At 40.1% G+C, this 27,914-nt stretch overlaps 1 protein-coding gene across 6 annotated transcripts in view; it reads left to right on the forward strand.

Moving 5' to 3' along the window:
• PTPN13 (protein tyrosine phosphatase non-receptor type 13) overlaps nt 1–26,908 on the forward strand; it is a 388,996-nt gene extending 362,088 nt beyond the window's left edge. For all 6 annotated transcript variants that reach the window (XM_073637137.1, XM_073637140.1, XM_073637138.1 and 3 more), the window contains 11 exons: nt 6,225–6,372; nt 7,409–7,558; nt 7,941–8,017; nt 12,132–12,184; nt 15,069–15,151; nt 15,345–15,493; nt 16,804–16,894; nt 17,511–17,848; nt 19,282–19,497; nt 25,773–25,835; nt 26,295–26,908. In XM_073637137.1, the coding sequence (XP_073493238.1) occupies nt 6,225–6,372; nt 7,409–7,558; nt 7,941–8,017; nt 12,132–12,184; nt 15,069–15,151; nt 15,345–15,493; nt 16,804–16,894; nt 17,511–17,848; nt 19,282–19,497; nt 25,773–25,835; nt 26,295–26,366 (1,440 nt within the window). In that variant the 3' untranslated portion in view covers nt 26,367–26,908. The remainder of the gene's footprint in view (nt 1–6,224; nt 6,373–7,408; nt 7,559–7,940; nt 8,018–12,131; nt 12,185–15,068; nt 15,152–15,344; nt 15,494–16,803; nt 16,895–17,510; nt 17,849–19,281; nt 19,498–25,772; nt 25,836–26,294) is intronic.
• Nucleotides 26,909–27,914: the final 1,006 nt, after the last annotated feature.

A 27,914-nucleotide genomic window follows, 5' to 3' on the forward strand; every position in this document is an offset into this window, starting at 1 on the left:
TCCGGACACACGCAGCTCGTTCACACTCGCAAACTAAGAGATTTAAAGAGTTTTTTTTTTTTTTTTTTTTCCTTTTCCAGCAATGTACCCTTCACCTCAATGCACTTCCAAAGGACTTGATGCCCAACCAGCTGCCCCTTATAAACCCTTAATTATGACCCCTTCCCCTTAATTAACCCCTTGTGAGTAAATCTACACCTCAGGATTTTAGTGCAATGTAGTTAACCCTTAAATACACAGGTAGTAAACTAAGAAACTAAAACTGTAGTGAGAAAATAGGTTTTAAAAAGCCCAATAAATCTAAACAGGTAGAAAAGCACTCAGCAGGTCACAATGCAGCACTCACCGCAATTCACACAGGTATTTTCTGCAGGATTCCCAATACCTCTTCACTGAAAAACAAGTCACACACTTACTTTCGTTTGCACTTACGCTCCGGACACACGCAGCTCGTTCACACTCGCAAACTAAGAGATTTAAAGAGTTTTTTTTTTTTTTTTTTTTCCTTTTCCAGCAATGTACCCTTCACCTCAATGCACTTCCAAAGGACTTGATGCCCAACCAGCTGCCCCTTATAAACCCTTAATTATGACCCCTTCCCCTTAATTAACCCCTTGTGAGTAAATCTACACCTCAGGATTTTAGTGCAATGTAGTTAACCCTTAAATACACAGGTAGTAAACTAAGAAACTAAAACTGTAGTGAGAAAATAGGTTTTAAAAAGCCCAATAAATCTAAACAGGTAGAAAAGCACTCAGCAGGTCACAATGCAGCACTCACCGCAATTCACACAGGTATTTTCTGCAGGATTCCCAATACCTCTTCACTGAAAAACAAGTCACACACTTACTTTCGTTTGCACTTACGCTCCGGACACACGCAGCTCGTTCACACTCGCAAACTAAGAGATTTAAAGAGTTTTTTTTTTTTTTTTTTTTCCTTTTCCAGCAATGTACCCTTCACCTCAATGCACTTCCAAAGGACTTGATGCCCAACCAGCTGCCCCTTATAAACCCTTAATTATGACCCCTTCCCCTTAATTAACCCCTTGTGAGTAAATCTACACCTCAGGATTTTAGTGCAATGTAGTTAACCCTTAAATACACAGGTAGTAAACTAAGAAACTAAAACTGTAGTGAGAAAATAGGTTTTAAAAAGCCCAATAAATCTAAACAGGTAGAAAAGCACTCAGCAGGTCACAATGCAGCACTCACCGCAATTCACACAGGTATTTTCTGCAGGATTCCCAATACCTCTTCACTGAAAAACAAGTCACACACTTACTTTCGTTTGCACTTACGCTCCGGACACACGCAGCTCGTTCACACTCGCAAACTAAGAGATTTAAAGAGTTTTTTTTTTTTTTTTTTTCCTTTTCCAGCAATGTACCCTTCACCTCAATGCACTTCCAAAGGACTTGATGCCCAACCAGCTGCCCCTTATAAACCCTTAATTATGACCCCTTCCCCTTAATTAACCCCTTGTGAGTAAATCTACACCTCAGGATTTTAGTGCAATGTAGTTAACCCTTAAATACACAGGTAGTAAACTAAGAAACTAAAACTGTAGTGAGAAAATAGGTTTTAAAAAGCCCAATAAATCTAAACAGGTAGAAAAGCACTCAGCAGGTCACAATGCAGCACTCACCGCAATTCACAGGTATTTTCTGCAGGATTCCCAATACCTCTTCACTGAAAAACAAGTCACACACTTACTTTCGTTTGCACTTACGCTCCGGACACACGCAGCTCGTTCACACTCGCAAACTAAGAGATTTAAAGAGTTTTTTTTTTTTTTTTTTTTCCTTTTCCAGCAATGTACCCTTCACCTCAATGCACTTCCAAAGGACTTGATGCCCAACCAGCTGCCCCTTATAAACCCTTAATTATGACCCCTTCCCCTTAATTAACCCCTTGTGAGTAAATCTACACCTCAGGATTTTAGTGCAATGTAGTTAACCCTTAAATACACAGGTAGTAAACTAAGAAACTAAAACTGTAGTGAGAAAATAGGTTTTAAAAAGCCCAATAAATCTAAACAGGTAGAAAAGCACTCAGCAGGTCACAATGCAGCACTCACCGCAATTCACACAGGTATTTTCTGCAGGATTCCCAATACCTCTTCACTGAAAAACAAGTCACACACTTACTTTCGTTTGCACTTACGCTCCGGACACACGCAGCTCGTTCACACTCGCAAACTAAGAGATTTAAAGAGTTTTTTTTTTTTTTTTTTTCCTTTTCCAGCAATGTACCCTTCACCTCAATGCACTTCCAAAGGACTTGATGCCCAACCAGCTGCCCCTTATAAACCCTTAATTATGACCCCTTCCCCTTAATTAACCCCTTGTGAGTAAATCTACACCTCAGGATTTTAGTGCAATGTAGTTAACCCTTAAATACACAGGTAGTAAACTAAGAAACTAAAACTGTAGTGAGAAAATAGGTTTTAAAAAGCCCAATAAATCTAAACAGGTAGAAAAGCACTCAGCAGGTCACAATGCAGCACTCACCGCAATTCACACAGGTATTTTCTGCAGGATTCCCAATACCTCTTCACTGAAAAACAAGTCACACACTTACTTTCGTTTGCACTTACGCTCCGGACACACGCAGCTCGTTCACACTCGCAAACTAAGAGATTTAAAGAGTTTTTTTTTTTTTTTTTTTTCCTTTTCCAGCAATGTACCCTTCACCTCAATGCACTTCCAAAGGACTTGATGCCCAACCAGCTGCCCCTTATAAACCCTTAATTATGACCCCTTCCCCTTAATTAACCCCTTGTGAGTAAATCTACACCTCAGGATTTTAGTGCAATGTAGTTAACCCTTAAATACACAGGTAGTAAACTAAGAAACTAAAACTGTAGTGAGAAAATAGGTTTTAAAAAGCCCAATAAATCTAAACAGGTAGAAAAGCACTCAGCAGGTCACAATGCAGCACTCACCGCAATTCACACAGGTATTTTCTGCAGGATTCCCAATACCTCTTCACTGAAAAACAAGTCACACACTTACTTTCGTTTGCACTTACGCTCCGGACACACGCAGCTCGTTCACACTCGCAAACTAAGAGATTTAAAGAGTTTTTTTTTTTTTTTTTTTCTCCTTTTCCAGCAATGTACCCTTCACCTCAATGCACTTCCAAAGGACTTGATGCCCAACCAGCTGCCCCTTATAAACCCTTAATTATGACCCCTTCCCCTTAATTAACCCCTTGTGAGTAAATCTACACCTCAGGATTTTAGTGCAATGTAGTTAACCCTTAAATACACAGGTAGTAAACTAAGAAACTAAAACTGTAGTGAGAAAATAGGTTTTAAAAAGCCCAATAAATCTAAACAGGTAGAAAAGCACTCAGCAGGTCACAATGCAGCACTCACCGCAATTCACACAGGTATTTTCTGCAGGATTCCCAATACCTCTTCACTGAAAAACAAGTCACACACTTACTTTCGTTTGCACTTACGCTCCGGACACACGCAGCTCGTTCACACTCGCAAACTAAGAGATTTAAAGAGTTTTTTTTTTTTTTTTTTTTCCTTTTCCAGCAATGTACCCTTCACCTCAATGCACTTCCAAAGGACTTGATGCCCAACCAGCTGCCCCTTATAAACCCTTAATTATGACCCCTTCCCCTTAATTAACCCCTTGTGAGTAAATCTACACCTCAGGATTTTAGTGCAATGTAGTTAACCCTTAAATACACAGGTAGTAAACTAAGAAACTAAAACTGTAGTGAGAAAATAGGTTTTAAAAAGCCCAATAAATCTAAACAGGTAGAAAAGCACTCAGCAGGTCACAATGCAGCACTCACCGCAATTCACACAGGTATTTTCTGCAGGATTCCCAATACCTCTTCACTGAAAAACAAGTCACACACTTACTTTCGTTTGCACTTACGCTCCGGACACACGCAGCTCGTTCACACTCGCAAACTAAGAGATTTAAAGAGTTTTTTTTTTTTTTTTTTTCTCCTTTTCCAGCAATGTACCCTTCACCTCAATGCACTTCCAAAGGACTTGATGCCCAACCAGCTGCCCCTTATAAACCCTTAATTATGACCCCTTCCCCTTAATTAACCCCTTGTGAGTAAATCTACACCTCAGGATTTTAGTGCAATGTAGTTAACCCTTAAATACACAGGTAGTAAACTAAGAAACTAAAACTGTAGTGAGAAAATAGGTTTTAAAAAGCCCAATAAATCTAAACAGGTAGAAAAGCACTCAGCAGGTCACAATGCAGCACTCACCGCAATTCACACAGCTATTTTCTGCAGGATTCCCAATACCTCTTCACTGAAAAACAAGTCACACACTTACTTTCGTTTGCACTTACGCTCCGGACACACGCAGCTCGTTCACACTCGCAAACTAAGAGATTTAAAGAGTTTTTTTTTTTTTTTTTTTCCTTTTCCAGCAATGTACCCTTCACCTCAATGCACTTCCAAAGGACTTGATGCCCAACCAGCTGCCCCTTATAAACCCTTAATTATGACCCCTTCCCCTTAATTAACCCCTTGTGAGTAAATGTACACCTCAGGATTTTAGTGCAATGTAGTTAACCCTTAAATACACAGGTAGTAAACTAAGAAACTAAAACTGTAGTGAGAAAATAGGTTTTAAAAAGCCCAATAAATCTAAACAGGTAGAAAAGCACTCAGCAGGTCACAATGCAGCACTCACCGCAATTCACACAGCTATTTTCTGCAGGATTCCCAATACCTCTTCACTGAAAAACAAGTCACACACTTACTTTCGTTTGCACTTACGCTCCGAACACACGCAGCTCGTTCACACTCGCAAACTAAGAGATTTAAAGAGTTTTTTTTTTTTTTTTTTTTCCTTTTCCAGCAATGTACCCTTCACCTCAATGCACTTCCAAAAGGTCCCTGATTTCTGACATCACTGTGTGCATTATTACTTACTGCGCACATTAACCCTATGCTATGACTTTATTGTACATATTATCCCAATATTGTGGTATTACTGTGTGCATTTTGCCCTTGCCAGTGAATTCAGTATGTCCATTATTACTATTGTGTGACACCAGTCTGTGTATTATCCATGAGCCTAAGATGGGTCCAAATTATAGAGCTTTCCATGTTATGACCCTTTGCTGTGGGGCCCCATGTTACCAGTTATGCCCCTAGGAAGCCCAAATAGAAATATGACTCTAAAAAATACAGCATTTTGTAAGGCGGCGGTGTTCACACCGTGCAGTAACTGAGGCAGTGACCCAAGCAAGTCCAACATAAACAGCTTTTATTCAGCAACTCACAGATAAACAGAAAAGTCCTCCAGTTCGCAGCCGAATTAACACGAGTCCTTAAACAATGGTTGCCATGGGCAACGGCTGTGCCGGGCCGCACAGAGCCTGACTGGTGCAGAGCCTTCCCAGGCGTAGGTTCAGCTACACACAGGCCCGCCGAGCTTTCCTACTATGCTCCTAGCAGGTCCCAACACTGAACACCACTAATCCTTAATGCAGGGTTTTAAAAAGGACCTGTGGCAAGAGCCACTGGAAAACCCGAGTTGGAGGGAGGAGGCCACCCCACTGCCTTCCTGTAGCCTCCTCCAAGAAATGAAGGCCCTGCCTGGTTTTACTTAATCTGCCTTAGCCAGGTAGTCTGACCAGGTCAAATCTCACCTTCATTCCTGCATTGCAGCCACAGGTGAGTTTGTGACTGCAATGCACTCCAATGGATTTAATAGGTATCTGTACACATTCTGGGGGAGATATACTGTCCTTCGTATACTATCCCGGTCACTTCCTTACAATTTTTAAAACATAACAAGTGGTATCCTATTAACTGATTCTTTATTGATATTAAAGGGGTTGACCACTTTATGTCTATTTAAATAAATGTGATGAGGACATGATTTTGCGGCACCTACTGATATATAAGTATTATATGTTCTCTTCCTTCCTTACAGACTGCAGAAGTTTTGTGTTCTCAAAATGGCCTGTCATCCTCCTCCAATTAAAAGAATCTGCATATGGGACGGTTGTTTTTTAATTGGAGGTGATTGATGGCCAGGACTGGTCTGGTCACACGCTCCTCCATCAGACCATTGTGTGGCTGATTTATACATTTGTTAAAATAAGGATAAAGTGGCTAATCCCTTTATCTAAGAGAATAATAAAAAAAAAGGCAAACTCACAATGATTTCATGGTGACCGATGCATTAGAAATGCTGATCACTGATATTTTGTGTCTACACAGGTAAATGGTGAATGTATGCAAGGTGCTACACATGCAAAAGCAGTATCCTGTATTCGAAATAGCAAAGGTCTTGTACAGATGGAAGTCGCCCGAGAACTTATGCCAAAAGATGCGTCATGCGCTTTAGACAAATGTAATGGAAACTTAGGTAAGGCAGAACATGATTCTGAACTACAAAGATTATTTTTACCTTTCTATTGTATCCCATTTTTGTGGGCCACCACCATATTGATTGTCACTTTATATCACAATTCAGTTACAAACTCTCCTTCACAACATTTATGGTTCATAGATTATGTTTGGCTTTCATTTTTATTTTTCATTTACTGATATATATTCATTTTAAAGTACCATTTCTGCATCTTTTTAAGACCGTGTCCATCAGTGAATACATTAAAATACTCACCGGTCGCCGACTCCTGCCGTTTCCAGCGCTGCTCTCGTCCTCTACTGCATCATATCACCACAGCTCTGTCTTGCTCACACCGCGGACAGTTAGGCCACGTCCACACATTCAGTATTTGGTCAGTATTTTACATCAGTATTTGTAAGCCAAAACCAGGAGTGGGACAATCAGAGGAAAAGTATAATAGAAACACGTCACCACTTCTGTATTTACCACCCACTCCTGGTTTTGGCTTACACACACTGACGTGAAATACTGACCAAATACTTAGTGTGTGAACGCGGTCTTAATGTAAGTCTGTGAGCTCTGTTCTGAGTCCTATAGACTTACATTGAGAAAGTGACTTCCAGCCCATACAGGGACGCTGTGTGAGCTGTCTGGTCACATCTGTGGACACGGACTGGAACCGCGCTGGAAATGGCAGTAGGCAGCGAATTCTACGTTTTTTTTTAATGCACACACTGAACATTCGGTACTGATAACAGATGGTGAAATTAAAAAATGTTATACTTTAGACTAGACATATGCCCATTGCAGTTGTGCTGTGTCCATTGCATTGTAATCAAGCCTCATACTTCACACAATTCTCTTTTCACATAGTTCAGATATTTTGATCAACTGCTGAGATATTTATACGGAGTATCATATTTTGTGTTAGTTCTTTCTTGTAGGTATCAAAAAGACTTTTTTATTTTTATTTGTTAGCACTTTTTGTCCAAAATGCAATAATATAATCATTATCAGGAGGTTAATTGGTGTTTTTAATATGTTTTTGAAGACCCAGAGCTCCATGAAAGCAATAACAATAATTATGAAGATGATGATGATGATGAGGAGGATCAGAATGATGTTATACAGTCGCTGCTTGATGTTGTCCATGAGCAAACACAGAACCTACTACAGCTCAATCGCCAGAATGCCCTTTCAGGTATTTTCTCTGCCTAAATATCTATCTTAGTTGTTATTTTGTCATAAATGCCTTTATTGCAAGTATATGCCATCACACTTGGGAGTGTAGTTATCTATACAGTACCTGGTCCAAAATGAGTGGCCAGTTTGACAGAAGCCCCTGTCCTTGTGATCGGTGGTGATCGCTGCAGTCAAAGATCCACCAATGAGCAAGTGACAGGTGGTTTCAGACTCTGAGGACTTGTGTAAGACAGGATCATAAGAATATATTCCTCATACTTTTTCTCATATTATTTAGTTGTCATATTGTCATAAGTAACATCTTGCAGTCTGTATTTGTATTCTCATATTTGTATCCTGTGATTTTTATTTTTTTAATATTTTATTTGATTTTATAATAGTGGATCAGACTGAAGAAGATGAAAAAGCAGAAGATACAGATTGTGATGGATCCTCATTACCAGATGACTCTCCTGAGGTACAGAAATGAATAATATCAGTAAAGGCATTAAAGAAAAAAAAACTGTCAGCAGGTCAAAAGTAACCAGTTTTTGCTCCTATGTTATTCCCACTGATCCTGAGTATTGTGTTTTTTTGTTTTAAATCCTCCATATGGTTCCAGATATTTTGACCTCTGTATTCAGTGTATGGTCTTTATGAAGGAGACGTTGCTTACATATTCTTTGGGTGGGTGACTGTAGGCTCTTCTGCATTATTACCCTGTGAGTAAGGCCCCCTTGATAAAGACCATAAAATTAGCACTAAATAAAAACACCCTTATCTCTGGAACCTTATGGCGGATTAAAAAAAAAACAACAAAAGCCAGATAACAACAGGAATAAAATAAGTGCGCAAAGTGGCCACTTTTGACCTGGTGTCAGGTCCCCTTTAAGCGCAGGTCTCTTACTGGACAACTAGAGAATCTGTAGCAGTGACCATCCTATGAGTTACTATATTGTCAGACATGGTGTAATTGTATATACAATGCAGCTGATCCACTACATTTGTGTAACGGTGTATGGAGTTGTTCGGTACTGTGTCTGGTTCTATTCTGTATAGTACATGTGTCTGGTTCTATTCTGTATAGTACATGTGTCTGGGTCTATTCTATATAGTACATGTGTCTGGTTCTATTCTGTATAGTACATGTGTCTGGGTCTATTCTATATAGTACATGTGTCTGGGTCTATTCTATATAGTACATGTGTCTGGTTCTATTCTGTATAGTACATGTGTCTGGTTCTATTCTGTATAGTACATGTGTCTGGTTCTATTCTGTATAGTACATGTGTCTGGGTCTATTCTGTATAGTACATGTGTCTGGGTCTATTCTATATAGTACATGTGTCTGGTTCTATTCTATATAGTACATGTGTCTGGGTCTATTCTATATAGTACATGTGTCTGGTTCTATTCTGTATAGTACATGTGTCTGGTTCTATTCTGTATAGTACATGTGTCTGGGTCTATTCTATATAGTACATGTGTCTGGGTCTATTCTATATAGTACATGTGTCTGGTTCTATTCTGTATAGTACATGTGTCTGGTTCTATTCTGTATAGTACATGTGTCTGGGTCTATTCTATATAGTACATGTGTCTGGGTCTATTCTATATAGTACATGTGTCTGGTTCTATTCTGTGTAGTACATGTGTCTGGTTCTATTCTGTATAGTACATGTGTCTGGTTCTATTCTGTATAGTACATGTGTCTGGTTCTATTCTGTATAGTACATGTGTCTGGTTCTATTCTGTATAGTACATGTGTCTAGTTCTATTCTGTATAGTACATGTGTCTGGTTCTATTCTGTATAGTACATGTGTCTGGTTCTATTCTGTATAGTACATGTGTCTGGTTCTATTCTGTATAGTACATGTGTCTAGTTCTATTCTGTATAGTACATGTGTCTGGTTCTATTCTGTATAGTACATGTGTCTGGTTCTATTCTGTATAGTACATGTGTCTGGTTCTATTCTATATAGTATATGTGTCTGCTTCTATTCTATATAGTACATGTGTCTGGTTCTATTCTATATATTACATGTGTCTGGTTCTATTCCATATATTACATGTGTCTGGTTCTATTAAATGAAATTTACATTTATTTTTCTGTCCACATAACCATATGAGGGTATGTTTTTTGCTGGATAAGTTGTACTCTTGTATGACATCATTCATTTTATTATGTTATGCACTGGAAAGGGGGAAAAAATTCCAAGTGCGTTGAAATTGCAAAAAAAGTGCTATTTCACAATTTTGGGGGAGGGTTTTTATTTACCATGTTCACTATATGGTAAAACTGACCTGGCAATATGATTTTGCAGGTCACTGCGAGTATGCAAATACCAAACGTGTGTATCTATTTTTTTATTTAAGTGGTGAAAAAAAATTCAGAAATTCATAAAAAAAAATACCCCTTTTCTTTTGTTGCTATTTTACGAGACCCATAACGCTTTAAATTTTCGGGATATGGGCAATATGAGGGCTTATTTTTTGGTCCCTGAGCTAATGTTTTTACTGATACCATTTCTCAAAGATCACAGCCTGGGGGAATCAGAATACCCAACATGCTGTTAGCTTTTTGTCATGAACAGCCCTCTCCTGCCCCCTATCGCCAGGACAATTACACAATTAATGGATGAGGCTGCGGCTGTTACCACTAATAGGCTGGTTTTTGGAGATCTAACAGTGAGCATATGGTATATACATCTCTGATTCCAACACATTGAACATATATACCCCGGTACAGTCACTTTCAACTCCACGATAACCCAAGAACTACTCACTGCCACCACCAATCGTTTTCTGGTCGATTGGATGCCGTTTTAATTAGAGTATGGCTTCAGGGGTGCGGTTTACAGAACAAAAGGAACAGAACTATTACATTTTATATTTAATCCAGAACGATAGGCAGTGTTTATGAAAAATATACAAAACATTTTACAAAGGAGACAAAACAATACAGCATATACAATTACATAAAATAAACAGGATTAACAAAAGAAACTTACTACGCTGATCACAGAGATTGCTCAGCTTAGCGAAGGAAATGTCCAATGAACGGAATCGTGCATACACTGATATGTATCTCTCTGCAGGAACACAGATCATAATTCACCTTGACCTTTTATCAGCACCTAAGTTACACCCACAGGCCCTTGCCTTGATGACCTCACATGGGCCGGGTTGTGGGATGTTCTCAGCCCTTTAGAATTTTATGAAATTCCCAACTTATGAGATATCTTCGCCTCCTAATTTTACCGACGTTCGATATTGCCGTCATATTTTTTATCGGGATTTTACCTTTCCATAGATAGGAAACATGACATGGCTGGTGTCAGCGATCTGATCGGCTATTGATTTGGGACTTATAGACAGGTGTCAGTTATGAGAAAATATGCATGTTCTTCCCCGATTAGTCCTGAAGTTGCAAATGTATGTCTCAACAATATCGGATCTATACAAATCTCAATATTCATAACTTTCCATTGGCACTGAATCGACTGGCTGCAGATGTAAGGTTTCTTCTGAGGTAACAATAGTTATCTCTAAAGGTGATATTTGCGTACCTTCCTTTCAAATCTTAAACTCTATGGCTGCTTCCCTACAATAGGTATCTTCTTTGAGTCACCTGGGCACTGCAGGGAGTGTGGGCGTCAAAAGGAATTTTAATTAGATTTGTCACTTCCCAGCTATACCTAATTTCCTCACTTCCCTATGTCCACTGTGCAATTCTGCATCAAGGACATTTAGAAACTCTCAAAGAGACAGAGCTTGCAATCTATGTGAGACAGGAGGGGGCGAATGCCCCCTTTTTGGAGATGTGTTATGGATCTTAATGTTTTCTATGACTCCATTTTATTACAGTTTTGGGGTAGCCAATGGGTAGACAGTATTTGGGGTAGCCAAAAATATAATTCTGGAATTTCCTAATTTTTTTCTCGTTACGTTGTTTACCAATCGGATTAATTAATTTTTTATTTTGATAGATTGGATTTTTACAAACGCTGTGATACCAAATATGTGTATTTTTTATATATTTTTTAATTGTTTTATTTTTAATGGGGCAAAAGGGAGTGATTTTAACTCTTTTTATATATACACATTTTTAAAAACATTTTTTTACTGTATTTAATAGTCCCCTTAAGGCACTTGAAGCAGTGATCATCTGATCTGATCTACTATGTATAGAGAAAATCTCCTATGATCTCCTATGAACTCCAGCTACAGGTTGGCTTTCACAGGAGGATCGCCATGACAAGCACGGAGGTCATGGCAACCCATCGGTGTCCCGCGATCATATCGTGGGTGCATGGAATGTTTTGCTCCCCCCTCAAAGATTGACAGCGGATGTTAAGGCACATGATGATTGATTATATCAGCCATCATCTGCCGGGAAGGATGCAGACTCGGCATGTGAGCCCGCAAAAATGCAGGGACATGTCATGACGTACATGTACATCATATGTCATGAGGGGGTTAAATTAAGGCAAAAGGGTAATTAAAGCATGCTAAAAGGAATTTCACACCCAAACCTAGTAGTGCATTATGGTATTTATGTTCCTTATGTTCCATTGTCTTTTATTTGCAGCCAGCCAAAGTAAATGACATGAGATCTTACAGCAACAATAATAGGACTGAAAGGTAAGGAATTTATAATACAGAAGTGAGAAAACAATAGCTACCCTTTCAATTAAATTGTTTTTAGATGTTTTCTATACTTAATTGTGCTGCCAAGCGGAGGGGGTATAGGTCCTGAGACCCCCACTGATCGCTCAAAACACGTCTCTGGTATGTTCAATGCTTCCAGCAGCATTAATCTTCACTTTCAGGAGCTCATACACAGTGATGTACGGGCTCAATAGAGAAAGTGCATGATCCTGTACACAGAAACAAATATGGGCTTATAGACTTTCTAATGAGCTGGAAGAGGTAAGCACAGAGAGGAGCAGTAATTTGAGTAATTGATGGCATTCTATGGCCCCGGTTGCCCACCAATTGGCACGTTTGAGTATATAAAACATGTCACAAATAAATGATGATGATACGCGTTTAAAAATAGTGCTACTTTATTAGAAATAACAGTAAGTTTAGATCCCTAAAGGTGGCCATACATATGCAATAACTGTCGGCCTTCAGTGAACCATGTGCATGCTCACCTACCTCCCTATACGTAGCAGCAATAGGAGGTTAGGAGGGGTAAAGTATAGCAGAAGGAAGGGGCCTTCGACTATCTTTTATGTGGTACTGAGCATCCATATGTACACCTTTGGTATTGCACAAAAACTGCACATACAGGTAGCAGAAAGTGGTTCATCTTGTTGGGTCACTCACTGTTTCCACCAATAGTGTACTTTCAGCTCGACTGAAACAACATGGTCTGTATATAGAGAGCGAAATGGTGAGAATGAAAGGTTACTGGTATATTACCACGCTCACATTTAATCCTGGCATAAAGTTGATGATTGTATAATACTAATGGTCTTGACAGTACAACTTATTAGTGTCCTTTCCCATAAGACAGTGTTTGTATCCACACAGGTGTACTGCTCTACAAAATCTACAAGTGATATTAAGACTACATTTGATGTCCATTTTTCATGGACTTGTTCTATCCGTGTTTTCCAGCATTAGAAATCATACACATTTTAGTCTATACTGCTGTTCATATATCCATGGTTTTGATCCAAGTCATGAATCAAACTCGCCCAGTCAAATCAATAAAAAAGATGGACAGCACATGGATGCCATCATTGTGTCATCCAAGTGCTGTCTGTGTTCTTACTGTTTTATGGGTAGGAGATGCTTGGGATTTCTTTTTATGCTAGAAGAATGGATGAAACCGTAATTGTAAAAACAGATACAGTACAGACCAAAAGTTTGGACACACCTTCTCATTTAAAGATTTTTCTGTATTTTCATGACTATGAAAATTGTACATTCACACTGAAGGCATCAAAACTATGAATTAACACATGTGGAATTATATACTTAACAAAAAAGTGTGAAACAACTGAAAATATGTCTTATATTCTAGGTTCTTCAAAGTAGCCACCTTTTGCTTTGATGACTGCTTTGCACACTATTGGCATTCTCTTGATGAGCTTCAAGAGGTAGTCACCGGAAATGGTCTTGCAACAATCTTGAAGGAGTTCCCAGAGATGCTTAGCACTTGTTGGCCCTTTTGCCTTCACTCTGCGGTCCAACTCACCCCAAACCATCTCGATTGGGTTAAGGTCTGGTGACTGTGTAGGCCAGGTTATCTGGCGTAGCACCCCATCACTCTCCTTCTTGGTCAAATAGCCCTTACACAGCCTGGAGGTGTGTTTGGGGTCATTGTCCTGTTGAAAAATAAATGAAGGTGCAACTAAACGCAAAGCGGATGGAATAGCATGCCGCTGCAAGATGCTGTGGTAGCCATGCTGGTTCAGTATGCCTTCAAGTTTGAATAAATCCCCAACAGTGTCACCAGCAAATCACCCCCACACCATCACACCTCCTCCTCCATGCTTCTCGGTGGGAACCTGGCATGTAGAGTCCATCCGTTCACCTTTTCTGCGTCGCACAAAGACACGGTGTCCTTAGCAGTGGTTTCCTAGCAGCTATTTTACCATGAAGGCCTGCTGCACAAATTCTCTTCTTAACAGTTGTTGAAGAGATGGGTCTGCTGCTAGAACTCTGTGTGGCATTGACCTGGTCTCTAATCTGAGCTGCTGTTAACCTGCGATTTCTGAGGCTGGTGACTTGGATAAACTTATCCTCAGAAGCAGAGGTGACTCTTGGTCTTCCTTTCCTGGGGCGGTCCTCATGTGAGCCAGTTTCTTTGTAGCGCTTAATGGTTTTTGCAACTGCACTTGGGGACACTTTCAAAGTTTTCCCAATTTTTCACACTGACTGACCTTCATTTCTTAAAGTAATGATGGCCACTCGTTTTTCTTTACTTAGCTGATTTTTTCTTGCCATAATACAAATTCTAACAGTCTATTCAGTAGGACTATCAGCTGTGTATCCACCTGACTTCTGCACAACACAACTGATGGTCCCAACCCCATTTATAAGGCAAGAAATCCCACTTATTAAACCTGACAGAGCACACCTGTGAAGTGAAAACCATTTCCGGTGACTACCTCTTGAAGCTCATCAAGAGAATGCCAAGAGTGTGCAAAGCAGTCATCAAAGCAAAAGGTGGCTACTTTGAAGAACCTAGAATATAACACATATTTTCAGTTGTTTCACACTTTTTTGTTAAGTATATAATTCCACATGTGTTAATTCATAGTTTTGATGCCTTCAGTGTGAATATACAATTTTCATAGTCATGAAAATACAGAAAAATCTTTAAATGAGAAGGTGTGTCCAAACTTTTGGTCTGTACTGTATATGGATGAAAATCTGATCTAACTTACACTGTGAAAAAAAAAACGGACATCTGTATTCATATATCTATAACATATATAGAGCAATATGTGGTCATTGTCAGTGGTTCTATATTGTACAAAATTACATTCTGCATGTTGTATCTTTTCAGATCGCCACCACGATCCAACACCTTGAAGACAGGCAACATCGAAACAAAAAGTGATAACATGCAAATAAATTGCAGTTCTTTTGGTAAGTTTTTATTCTTCACTCCTCAAAATATATTATACAGTATATGCTATATCGATGTGATTGTGATTATGCAAGTGAAATAAAACAATAAACCAAAGGATAAGCGATGTGTGATTTTCTAATGATTTCCTAAACCCATTATATTAGTTCCCCAGTGTGCTAATATGGGTCTTTTGCTTTTTTCTTGTTAAAGATTGCTTCAAAGTGACAAGTGAAAGACTGTCCTCATTGCCACTAGTCGAGGTCTTGCCATTGGGCCGGTACTCGGGAAATAAGTTAAAGATGGTCATACGTCAGATACACTGTATGCTTGAACAAGGTGTGCCAGCCAAGGAGTTTGAGGTAATAATCAGTTTATGCTATATGTTCCTTTTACGAGAAAAAAAAATTGATGCTGAAACTAATAGAAGGAATTTGTATATGGACACTCAGTGTCATTATATCATGAGTGCCACTATATCATCCAGACCAGATAAGAGTAATTCTTCACTATGAAACCTGTATTTTTCAGTAATCTTTCTGGAATTAAATAAGCTATTAAACACCTTTAGAAACTCTTTATAAATGTACAGGTCTCTGCTGCAAAGCTCGGACTGATTGCCATAAGAGGCAAAGCCCAGTCAGGACAGGACTTTGCTGCTGTAGCTTCTCTGCCAGATACAGCAGTGCAAACGGTTTTGCTGGTGGAGCTTCTCTGCCAGATGCCGCAGTGCACAGGGCTTTGCTGCTGTAGCTTCTCTGCCAGCTGCAGCAGTGCACAGGGCTTTGCTGCTGGAGCTTCTTTGCCAGACGTAGCAGTGCACAGGGCTTTGCTGCTGGAGCTTCTCTGCCAGATGCAGCAGTGCACAGGGCTTTGCTGCTGGAGCTTCTCTACCAGATGCAGCAGTGCACAGGGCTTTGCTGCTAGAGCTTCTCTGCCAGACGTAGCAGTGCACAGGGCTTTGCTGGTGGAGCTTCTCTGCCAGATGCCGCAGTGCACAGGGCTTTGCTGCTGGAGCTTCTCTACCAGATGCAACAGTGCACAGGACTTTGCTGCTGGAGCTTCTCTACCAGATTCAGCAGTGCTCAGTGCTTTGCTGCTGGAGCTTCTCTACCAGATTCAGCAGTGCACAGGGCTTTGCTGCTGGAGCTTCTCTGCCAGATGCAGCAGTGCACAGGGCTTTGCTGCTGGAGCTTCTCTGCCAGATGCAGCAGTGCACAGGGCTTTGCTGCTGGAGCTTCTCTGCAGATGTAGCAGTGCACAGGGCTTTGCTGTTGGAGCTTCTATGCCAGATGCAGCAGTGCACAGGGCTTTGCTGCTGGAGCTTCTCTGCAGACGTAGCAGTGCACAGGGCTTTGCTGCTGGAGCTTCTCTGCCAGACGTAGCAGTGCACAGGGCTTTGCTGCTGGAGCTTCTCTGCCAGATGCAGAGGTTAACAGCTCTGGTATCTGTGGCTGCTTGTCATGTACATGGCAAAGCCTAGAAGGAGCAAATAATTTTTCATTTAGAATTTGCCATAGAATTTTGGGAATTCTCTTGTATGATTTATCAGTAACTTTATTACTTTTTTTTATTTATGTATTTCTTGTGTTTAAATTTTTGAGGATAAAACAATTTTCCCATAATTATAAAATACTGTAGTTCATTCAACCTTCCTGTTACATATCCACAGGATCTACAAGATTTAAAACCGGTGGATGAATGCCTCATAGGACAAACTAAAGATAACAAAAAGAAAAACCGATACAAAAATATCCTTCCATGTAAGTCATTCAGTTGATTGATCCCTCCTTATTGCATGGCAGAATAGATTATTTATAGCCTCATATACAATTCTGTATTATCAGTCCCCTGTTCCAGTTTTTAAAGATCTCATTAAACTTTCTAGTAAGCGTTTCTTAAAGTATACACAGGAATGTACTTACCACTGTAGTTGAAGGGAATCTTTCAGCATGTTTTGCTATGCAATTGGACAAGACAATGATGTGGGGACAGAGACCCTGATTCCAGCGATGTATCACTTAGTTTACTGGAATCACCTTATAGAATCACCATTTTCTCTGCTGCAAAGCTCAGAATGTTGAGCTGTTTATAATCCCGCCCACACCACAGCTTTCTGTGTACATTGTATAGTGCTGGGGGCGTGGTTGGACTAGGAGGCACAAGGCCTTTGGTCCTGTAATGATAATCTTCTGCTGATAAAACACTGATTGGATTGAAACAGCAACACACAACCCAGTTATTGACACTTTGCTGGAATCAGGGTCTCTGCTCCTACATCATGGTGCTCTCAGATGACATAGTAAAAACAGCTGACAGATTCCCTTTAATCACGAACTACCATTCTGGGTAAATTACTTATATTGATTATTGTTACAGATGATTCTACCCGAGTACCACTTGGATCAGAGGAAGGCTACATCAATGCAAGTTTTATCAAGATGCCAGTGGGCAATGAGGAATTCATATATATTGCTTGCCAGGGACCTCTTCCAAGTACAGTTGCAGATTTTTGGCAGATGGTATGGGAGCAGAACTCCACAGTAATTGCCATGATGACCCAGGAAATGGAAGGTGGGAAGATAAAGTGTCAGCGGTACTGGCCAGAAGAGCTTCACAGACCTGTACGGATAACCAATGACCTTCAGCTTACCCTGGTGCAAACCCAGCAACTGGAAAGCTTTGTCCTGCGAGTTGTGGAGTTACAGGAACTTCAGGTGAGCACTTCTACTCTGACAAGTTCCAATCTTGGGTAGTTTATATATAATTACATTTTTATTGCGTTTTCATTAAGTATTGCATACAAGAAACAAGAAAAAGCAATCCAAAAGGATATAACTAGTTAAAGCAATTACAATATATAGTTTCTCTATTAAGAGAATATAATCTATAAGAAATTGACTCGACACACTGAGTCTTTATCTTAATATATTGCATAAACAAGTACAGTGACATTGACACATAAGGATGGAGGGGAGAAGGTGGAAAAAGAACCAAGTTTACTCCACTTATCTGACCTTATGCAACTACATTCCTTAAGGGTCTCATTGAACCTAGTATATGTCCCATAGAGTCCATGTTACTTCAAAACGCTGAATTCCATACTTCTAACATCTTGTATTCGTAGCTGAAGTTCATTCATAGAAGGAGGTTGAGTCGCTTTCCACTTACACGCTGTCAGACACCTAGCAGCCATTGTCATACGCATTAGAAGTTGTTTCATTTTACGACCAAGTTAATACTGCGAAATATTAAGTAGATAGAATTTTGGATCCAAAGGGATCTGAAGGCCAGTAACATTATATAAGAGATATATAACAATTTCCCAGAAAACTTCAATAATATTTGGGCGTGACCAAAACAAATGGGCTAGATCTCCTTCTGAATTTGCACACCTCCAGCAACAGTTAGGGACTGCGGGATTACGTTTATGCAAGAGGGAGGGAGTATGGTAATAAAACATGAGTGATTTCTACTGCTTTTCCTTGTAAATATAACATGTAGATGTTTTGCCTGCAATCTGGGGTATTTTAAAGGAACCCTCACCCTACAAACTAATGATAAAGGGAAATTAATGTACCCACGTTGTGTTAGTCTGCTGGAAACCCTTCCAGCACTCCAAGCCACTGGATAGGGGAAGCTGCGTAAGATTCAGCTATTTTATCTGTTACTCTTGGCATTACCCAAACTGGTAAATAATTAGTGCAATTCATGTAACTGGTTTATCATAAAAGGGCTTATGATGCAGGAGACTTAGAGGTTTTCAGTGGTTTTCTTTATTTTTATTTAGAAAGCAAGGTTATAGAAATCTAACATGTTTGGTAATATTTTGGGGGTAAATATTACACCCCATGATTCTCTGACAACACTTCTGCATCTTGTACTGCTGCTTCCTTGTTCCCGATAGTCCACAGGACCACCGACAATATTAGGCACAATGGATGGAAGTATCCAATACCAAAAATGACTAGCAAAGAGCTTGTCATCAGAGCATAACTAACTTTTTAATAGAAGCAATCTCTATAACTTAATAATTGTTTAACTTTCATTGGGGAATGCATTAGATATGGTAACTGCGCTCAGAATATCCTTTAAAGTATTTGGAAACGGGTGGGGATTTAAATCATTTTTCTTTTACCGTTTTTTGTAGACTGGTGAAGTACGGCACATTGCCCATCTAAACTTTACTGCGTGGCCCGATCATGATACTCCTACTGATCCTAACCAGCTCCTCACATTTATCTCCTACATGAGATACATCCACAGATGTGGGCCCATTATCACCCACTGCAGTGCAGGAATTGGACGCTCCGGCACACTGATATGTATTGATGTCATGCTGGGTTTAATCAGCAAAGACTTAGAGGTAAGGATGATGCAGGTCCGATAATAGTGGATGTGACTGCAGAGCTGCGCAAATGTGTAGCCTTAAAGGGGTGGATGTAGAGTTGGAAAGATTAATAATATACATTTATTTTGATGAATTTTCTATAGCTTATTGCCTTCTCTCTTATAACTAGCTTAGTGTAACTTCATGTCCATCATGCCCTGGATCACACATCCATGGCTCTATGCAGGTATCTGTCCTTTGTTGTGCATGTCCCATATTCCCTGCTAGTCGTATCATATTCCCTGCTAGTCGTACCATATTCCCTGCTAGTCGTACCATATTCCCTGCTAGTCGTACCATATTCCCTGCTAGTTGTCTCATATTCCCTGCTAGTCGTACCATATTCCCTTATTCCCTGCTAGTCGTACCATATTCCCTGCTAGACGTCTCATATTCCCTGCTAGTCGTCTCATATTCCCTGCTAGTCGTCTCATATTCCCTGCTAGTCTTACCATATTCCCTGCTAGTTGTACCATATTCCCTGCTAGTTGTACCATATTCCCTGCTAGTCGTACCATATTCCCTGCTAGTTGTACCATATTCCCTGCTAGTCGTCTCATATTTCCTGCTAGTCGTATCATATTCCCTGCTAGTCGTATCATATTCTCTGCTAGTCGTACCATATTTGCTGAACAGGGAATTGTGGACATGCTCAGAAGAAACCAAAGGACAGGAGCTCACACAGGGCCATAGTTTTGTGAGTTACTACTTCAAACAGATTGTGATATGTAGTCTAGTAATAATTGGTACAGCAACATAAGATTTTGGAAATTTGACAGCATTTCAAATATGAATATATTAGTAATCTTTACATTATACACTGCTCAAAAAAATAAAGGGTACACTCAAATAACACATCCTAGATCTGAGTGAATGAAATATTCTCATTGAATACTTTGTTCTGTACAAAGTTGAATGTGCTGACAACAAAATCACACAAAAATCATCAATGGAAATCAAATTTTTTAATCAATGGAGGCCTGGATTTGGAGTCACCCCCAAAATTAAAGTGGAAAAACACACTACAGGCTGATCCAACTTTGATGTAATGTCCTTAAAACAAGTCAAAATGAGGCTCAGTATTGTGTGTGGCCTCCACGTGCCTGTATGACCTCCCTACAATGCCTGGGCATGCTCCTGATGAGGTTGCGGATGGTCTCCTGTGGGATCTCCTCCCAGACCTGGACTAAAGCATCCGCCAACTCCTGGACAGTCTGTGGTGCAACGTGACGTTGGTGGATGGAGCGAGACATGATGTCCCAGATGTGCTCAATCGGATTCAGGTCTGGGGAACGGGCGGGCCAGTCCATAGCTTCAATGCCTTCATCTTGCAGGAACTGCTGACACACTCCAGCCACATGAGGTCTGGCATTGTCCTGCATTAGGAGGAACCCAGGGCCAACCACACCAGCATATGGTCTCACAAGGGGTCTGAGGATCTCATCTCGGTACCTAATGGCAGTCAGGCTACCTCTGGCGAGCACATGGAGGGCTGTACGGCCCTCCAAAGAAATGCCACCCCACACCATTACTGACCCACTGCCAAACCTATCATGCTGAAGGATGTTGCAGGCAGCAGATCGCTCTCCACGGCGTCTCCAGACTCTGTCACGTCTGTCACATGTGCTCAGTGTGAACCTGCTTTCATCTGTGAAGAGCACAGGGCGCCAGTGGCGACTTTGCCAATCCTGGTGTTCTGTGGCAAATGCCAAGCGTCCTGCATGGTGTTGGGCTGTGAGCACAACCCCCATCTGTGGACGTCGGGCCCTCATACTACCCTCATGGAGTCAGTTTCTAACCGTTTGCAGACACATGCACATTTGTGGCCTGCTGGAGGTCATTTTGCAGGGCTCTGGCAGTGCTCCTCCTGTTCCTCCTTGCACAAAGACGGAGGTAGCGGTCCTGCTGCTGGGTTGTTGCCGTCCTACGGCCCCCTCTGTGTCTCCTGGTGTAGTGGCCTGTCTCCTGGTAGCGCCTCCAGCCTCTGGACACTACGCTGACAGACACAGTCCATCTCATGCTACCACGAGGGTGAAAGCACAACCAACATTCAAAAGTGACCAAAACATCAGCCAGAAAGCATTGGTACTGAGATGTGGTCTGTGGTCCCCATCTGCAGAACCACTCCTTTATTGAGGGTGTCTTGATAATTGCCAATAATTTCCATCTATTGTCTATTCCATTTGCACAACAGCATGTGAAATTGATTGTCAATCAGTGTTGCTTCCTAAGTGGACACTTTGATTTCAGAGAAGTTTGATTCACTTGGAGTTATATTCTGTTGTTTAACCGCTTCCCGACCACCCACTGTAGATAAACGTCCGCGCTGCCTGGGCTCTGTGCAGCGCGGACGTTTAAAAACGGTGGGTGGTCTCGCAGTGCTCAGGACCCCCTGGGTCCTGCAAGCGCTGTGAGAGCGGTGCAGAGCGTTAGCTCTGACAGGGAACATCATCGGGACCTGATTAGATCAGGTCCCAGTGATGTTAACCCTTTGCTGTCTTCTATATGCTGCGATCTATAGTGATCGCGGCATATAGGAGACAGCAGGAGGAGAGGGGGTCGTCCACTTACCTCTCTGACGACCCCTTGATTGCTTTCAGGACCTGGCGTTGCTATGGCAGCTGGAGGTCACATGACCGCCTCCAGCTCTGCCATATATGGTGTCCTTCCTGTCTGGCTTCAGCCTGTAGCTGATGCCAGACAAGAGACTGTGAAACAGACAGTGAAGATCTCATATAATGTAATATATGTCTATTACATTACATGAGATCAGGGATCAGAAAAATAAAAATTAATGTCCCATACAGGGACTAAGTAAAAATGTAAAAAAAAAGTAAAAAAAAATGTTTTGAAACTGTTAAAAAAAAAATACAAAATAAATAAAAATAAATAAATAAAATATTAAACCGATAAATCCATATAGTTATGCAAAAATAAAAAAAGTACACATATTTGGTATTGCCGCGTCCGAAACAACCCGAGCTATAAAACTGTCACACTAATTAACTCCTTATGTGTACACCGTAATAAAAATAAATAAAAAACGGAGCAAAAAACTATGCTTTTTCCTCATATCACCAAACAAAAAGTGGAAAAAAATGCGACCAAAAAGCAAAATGGAAATAGAAATGGTACCGCTGAAAACGTCATCTTGTTCCGCAAAAATCAAGCCGCTATACAGCTCCATCAGCCAAAAAATAAAAAAGTTATACCTCTCAGAATAAAGCAATGCAAAAAAATATTTTTTCTATAAAATTGTTTTATTGTGTAAAAGCGCCAAAACATAAAAAAATATACAGTAAGTGTAGTATCGCTGTAAATGTACTGACCCGAAGAATAACGCTGCCTGATCACTTTTACCACACGCAGAACGGCATAAAAAAAAACCTCTAAAAACAATTCCTGAATTGTTGGTTTTTGTTAATTTTACCTCCCAAAAAAACGGAATAGAAAGCGATCAAAAAATGTCACGTACCCACAAATGGTACCAATAAAAATGTCAACTCGTCCCGCAAAAAACAAGCCATCACATGACTCTGTCGGCCGAAATATAGAAAAATTATAGCTCTCAAAATATGGCGATGCAAAAACTAGATTTTGCAAAAAAAAAGCGTCTTAGTGTGTGACAGCTGTCAGTCATAAAAACCCGATATAAATCTGGTATCTCTGTAATCGCACCGACCCGAAGAATAAAGTAATCTAATCAGTTATATCACACTAGGAACGGCGTAAAAAAATAAATAAAACCAATTCTTCACCTGCTACTGATTTGTTTATTATGTCCCCAAAGATCGCAGTATGGCTCGGCACACATTTATCCTGCGCTCTGCGCTGAGCACTTACACCAGAGTTTCCATGTAAATCTCTGAAATATGTGATTCAGCCGGAACCCATGACGGAAGATTCCCTGTAATGAGGCAGATATAGGCCACTGTGGATGCCGTCTGGCCTGTGATCCCACGGTGTCATTTGTTTTAGGCGTGCATAAAAGTGCGGTTGGCCACAGTTTTGTGCACTTCTGAAAAAAAGGACACCGGAGTCCAGAGTAACTCTGCTGCCTCATTACAGTGAATGGATCCCGCAGGGGTTTCATCTGAATTACATCACTTGGAAATTTAGATGGAAACCCCGATGTAAGTGCTCAGCCTAGAGCGCCGGATAAATGTTACGTAAAATGTTCCCAATAAAAGCTTCAACTCAGTCCTCAAAAAAAGCTAGTCCCCACTCAGGTCCGTCATCTGTTAAAAATATAAGGGACTTCCAAGTTACTGGTAGCAGAAAGGCTCTGGAAAAGCGAAATAGCCCTTGCCCCCCAAAAGTAATTCAAAAAATGATGTGCTCCCAAATCCAAATGCCTATTCTACAATAATTTGTTCTCCAATTGTCAAATAGCACTCCGTCCCCCCCCAGATCTCGCCATATGGCTGAGCGGTACGATACAGCCACATATGGGGTATTGGCACTTTTAGAAGAAATTGTGTGACACATTTCGGCACCATTTTTACATATTGTCCTGTGTGAAAATGTAAAATCTGAGGGTAAAGCATTTTTTTGTGGTAAAAATATAATTATGCTTTTTTCACTGCCCAATGGTATAAATTTAAAAATTAAAAAAATACTCACTACTTCCCTAGATGAATTCCTTGAGAGGTGTAGTTTACAAAATGGGGTCACTTGTGGGGGTTTCTGCTGTTTCTGCATGTCAGCGACTCTTCAAATGTGACACGGTGTCTGCTGCCTATCCCAGCCAACATAGCGCTGTCACTTGTGGGGGGTTTCCACTGTTTAGGAACATCAGGGGCTCTCCAAACGCAACATGGCGTCTGCTAATTATTCAGACAAATTTTACATTCAAAAAGTCAAATGGCGCTCCTTCCCTTCCAAACCCTGCCGTGCGCCCAAACAGTGGTTTTCCCCCACATATGGGGTATCGGCGTGTTCAGGAGAAATTGCACAACAAATTTCATGGTGCAATTTATCCTATTACCATTATGATAATGGAAAATTAAGGGATGAAAAACGTTTTTGTGGGAAAAATGTGAAAATTTTATTTTTACAGCTCAATATTATAAACTTCTGTGAAGCACCTTGGGGTTCAAGGTGCTCACCACACATCTAGATATGTTCCCTAAGGGGTCTAGTTTCCAAAATGGTGTCACTTGTGGGGGGTTTCCACTGTTTAGTCACATCAGGAGCTCTCCAAACGCAACATGGTGTCTGCTAATTATTCAGACAAATTTTACATTCAAAAAGTCTAATGGCGCTCCTTCCTTTCCGAGCCCTGCCGTGCGCCCAAACAGTGGTTTTCCCTCACATATGGGGTATCAGCACACTCAAGAGAAATTGCACAAAAAATTTTGGGGTCCATTTTTTCCTGTTACCCCTGTGAAAATAAAAAAAATTGGGTCTAAAGTAACATTTTTGTGAAAAAAGTTAAATGTTAATGTTTTTCTTCCACATTCCAAAAATTCCTGTGAAGCACCTGAAGGGTTAATAAAGTTCTTCAATGTGGTTTTGAGCACCTTGAGGGGTGCAGTTTTTAGAACGGTGTCACTTTTGGGTATTTTCTGTCATAAAGACCCCTCAAAGTGACTTCAAATATGATGTGGTCCCTAAAAAAATGTTTTTGTAAATTTTGTTGGAAAAATGAGAAATCGCTGGTCAACTTTTAACCCTTATAGCTCCCTAACAAAAAAAAATTTGGGTTCCAAAATTGTGCTGATGTAAAGTAAACATGTGGGAAATGTTATTTATTAAGTATTTTGTGTGACATATCTCTCTGATTTAAGGGCATGAAAATTCAAAGTTTGAAAATTGCAAAATTTTCAAAATTTTTGCCAAATTTCCGATTTTTTCACAAATAAACGCAAGTGATATCAAAGAAATTTTACCACTATCATGAAGTACAATATGTCACGAAAAAACAATCTCAGAATCAGGGGGATCCGTTGAAGCGTTCCAGAGTAATTGCTTCATAAAGTGACAGTGGTCAGAATTGAAAAAATTGGCCCGGTCACGAAGGCAAAAACAGGCTCTGGTGCGAAGTGGTTAAGTGTTCCCTTTATTTTTTTGAGCAGTGTATATTAAGATAAATATAGTTATAAGAAAGTGGCTAAATGCCTATAAAACTAAAATAGTTATTCAGGGTTTTCTATATTTTCCAAAAGATAAGGATAAGTTAGCTTACTCTCTTGCCTGCTTTTAAAATGTAATATTTTGATGTGTAAATTCTATTCTTTTTGGTTCCCCAGTTCAGTATCTCAGATTTGGTGCAAACAATGAGGCTTCAGAGACATGGGATGATCCAGACAGAGGTAAATAACTGTATAAAAAAATTGAAATAGTCTTGGGGGCCCATTAATTAAGACTGGCTTTGCATACACCAGTTTCAATGAAGAGCTCATTGGAGTACAATGCCCCTAATTCATTAAGAGGCGCACGCCACTTAGTGAATTCGGCACATATTTTCAGTGACGTTGTGCCAGAAATGATACTCCAGTCTTGGGCTGGAGTAGCATTTCTGGCATAATGAAAGTTTGCTGAATTTGACAGGCGCATCCTGCCCCAGCTCTTTCCCAACTTTGTCCAATTTGGCGAAGCTGCTTCAAACTGGTGCAAAAATGGCAAAAGTAGCAAAAGGTTTGCATAGCTCAGCATTATGCAGAAATGTTGCGACTTTTTAAAGTGTTTTTATACTCATCCACATTCCAGTGTAATACGCATTTCCATACATCTTAGTGCAATGCAACTAACTGCTGTTCTCTTCATTTCAGGAGCAATACATGTTCTGCTATCAAGTCATCCTGTATGTTCTGAAAAGACTGTGGGCAGAAGAGAATCAGTAATGGACCAGTGATGACTCTCCACATGTAAATATGGTCTGTAATTAAAGGGCCAGTAAATAATAAACAAGAGCTGCATTTTAGTAGCTTACTTATACCATGCTCATTTGGTATCAGCTCCAGTGGATGCCAAGAGCAGTTGTTTATACTGCTGTTTTATTTTGTTTTGGTTGGAAGGGGTTATAAAGACAGTATTTTAATACACAGACACTTGTTCCTATAGTATACATGGTTCTTAACATGGTACGCTTGTATGTTTGCAGGTAACTTTTTTTTAAGTATTTCACAATCAAAAGGTTAGTTTTGTAGATGACACCTTAAAACAGTATTCAAAAAGGCAGAAATATGTGTTTCTATAAACCCCAGAGTAGTAAGTTTATTGTAATTATTGCATACATTTCATAATGTTTACTTATAGAGTTTTATGTACTATTTATATACTTTTACAAAATGAAATAAAGCTACTCTGTGCCCAGCTGTATAAATTGGCACACTCTTTCTCTATCTTGTAAATAAACCGTGCACATTAAAATGTATATATAACACTGTGTGGTTTCCTCTTCATTTAATCACTGCTTCAACCTCCACCAGTCTGCAAACTGCTAAGACACAATACCAGCATGGTGGCTCAGTGGTCAGCACGGCTGCATTGCAGCATTGGGGTTCTGGATATCAGTCTGACCAAAGGCAACACTTGCATTGAATTTGTGTGTTCTACCTTTGCTTGGGTGGGTTTCTTCCCGTACTCCAAAAATATAATAAAGGTTAGTTGGCACACTATAATTGAGAATTATTACATTTGAGCCTCATTGGTCACAAGGACTTATGTGAATGATGGCAATCTTTATACTGCACTGTAGAATAAGTTAGTTATATGTAAGGGCCCATTTACACTGCTGGATTGCGGGTGTTAAACAACCATCGATCAGATATATATGCATAGAATTTCATGTTCTTGGCAGCAATTGTTCGTCAGGTGATTGCCGAAAAAAAAATTAAAAGGGATACACTTCCTTAGTCTTGGTGAAAATGAGTCTGTTCATGTGTAGTGGTAAGTTGTCCATATTCATAGTTGTAAAGCAGCATATATAGTCATCCAGTGTCTGCCAGTGGCCAGTTTAGAGAAAGATGGATTATGCCAAAATCTTTGTATTTTCTGGAGATACTTAACTGCCAGCTTTTCCCTGGGTTCTCTGTCAGCCAAACCAGGTATTCGTGGCATGGTTTGGTGCAAGCAATTTTTCAGCTGAAAGCTAATATATATTGTCTGCTATGGTCCATGGCACTGTATGGGTTTTACTGAAAATCCGTTTGATGTGTTGCCTTTATGAATGGAACCTGTCACGTTCAATAATGCTTTTTACCTGCAGATGCAGGTAAATAGCGCTTAAAGGGAACCTGTCATTTCCCCTGTGCCCCCAGAACCACCTGCAGTTGGGTATTCATATATAAACACCCTACCTAACATTCTCTATATTACATTACACACAAACAGATCTTTAGAAAAAGTATTTCTAAAGTCCGTTTATAATATGTAAATGAGGGTTTTGA

The sequence above is a fragment of the Phyllobates terribilis genome, unplaced genomic scaffold (assembly GCF_046119375.1).
Source record: "Phyllobates terribilis strain yellow unplaced genomic scaffold, ASM4611937v1 Scaffold_1__5_contigs__length_1240528914, whole genome shotgun sequence".
In the NCBI taxonomy this organism is placed as follows: Eukaryota; Metazoa; Chordata; class Amphibia; order Anura; family Dendrobatidae; genus Phyllobates; species Phyllobates terribilis.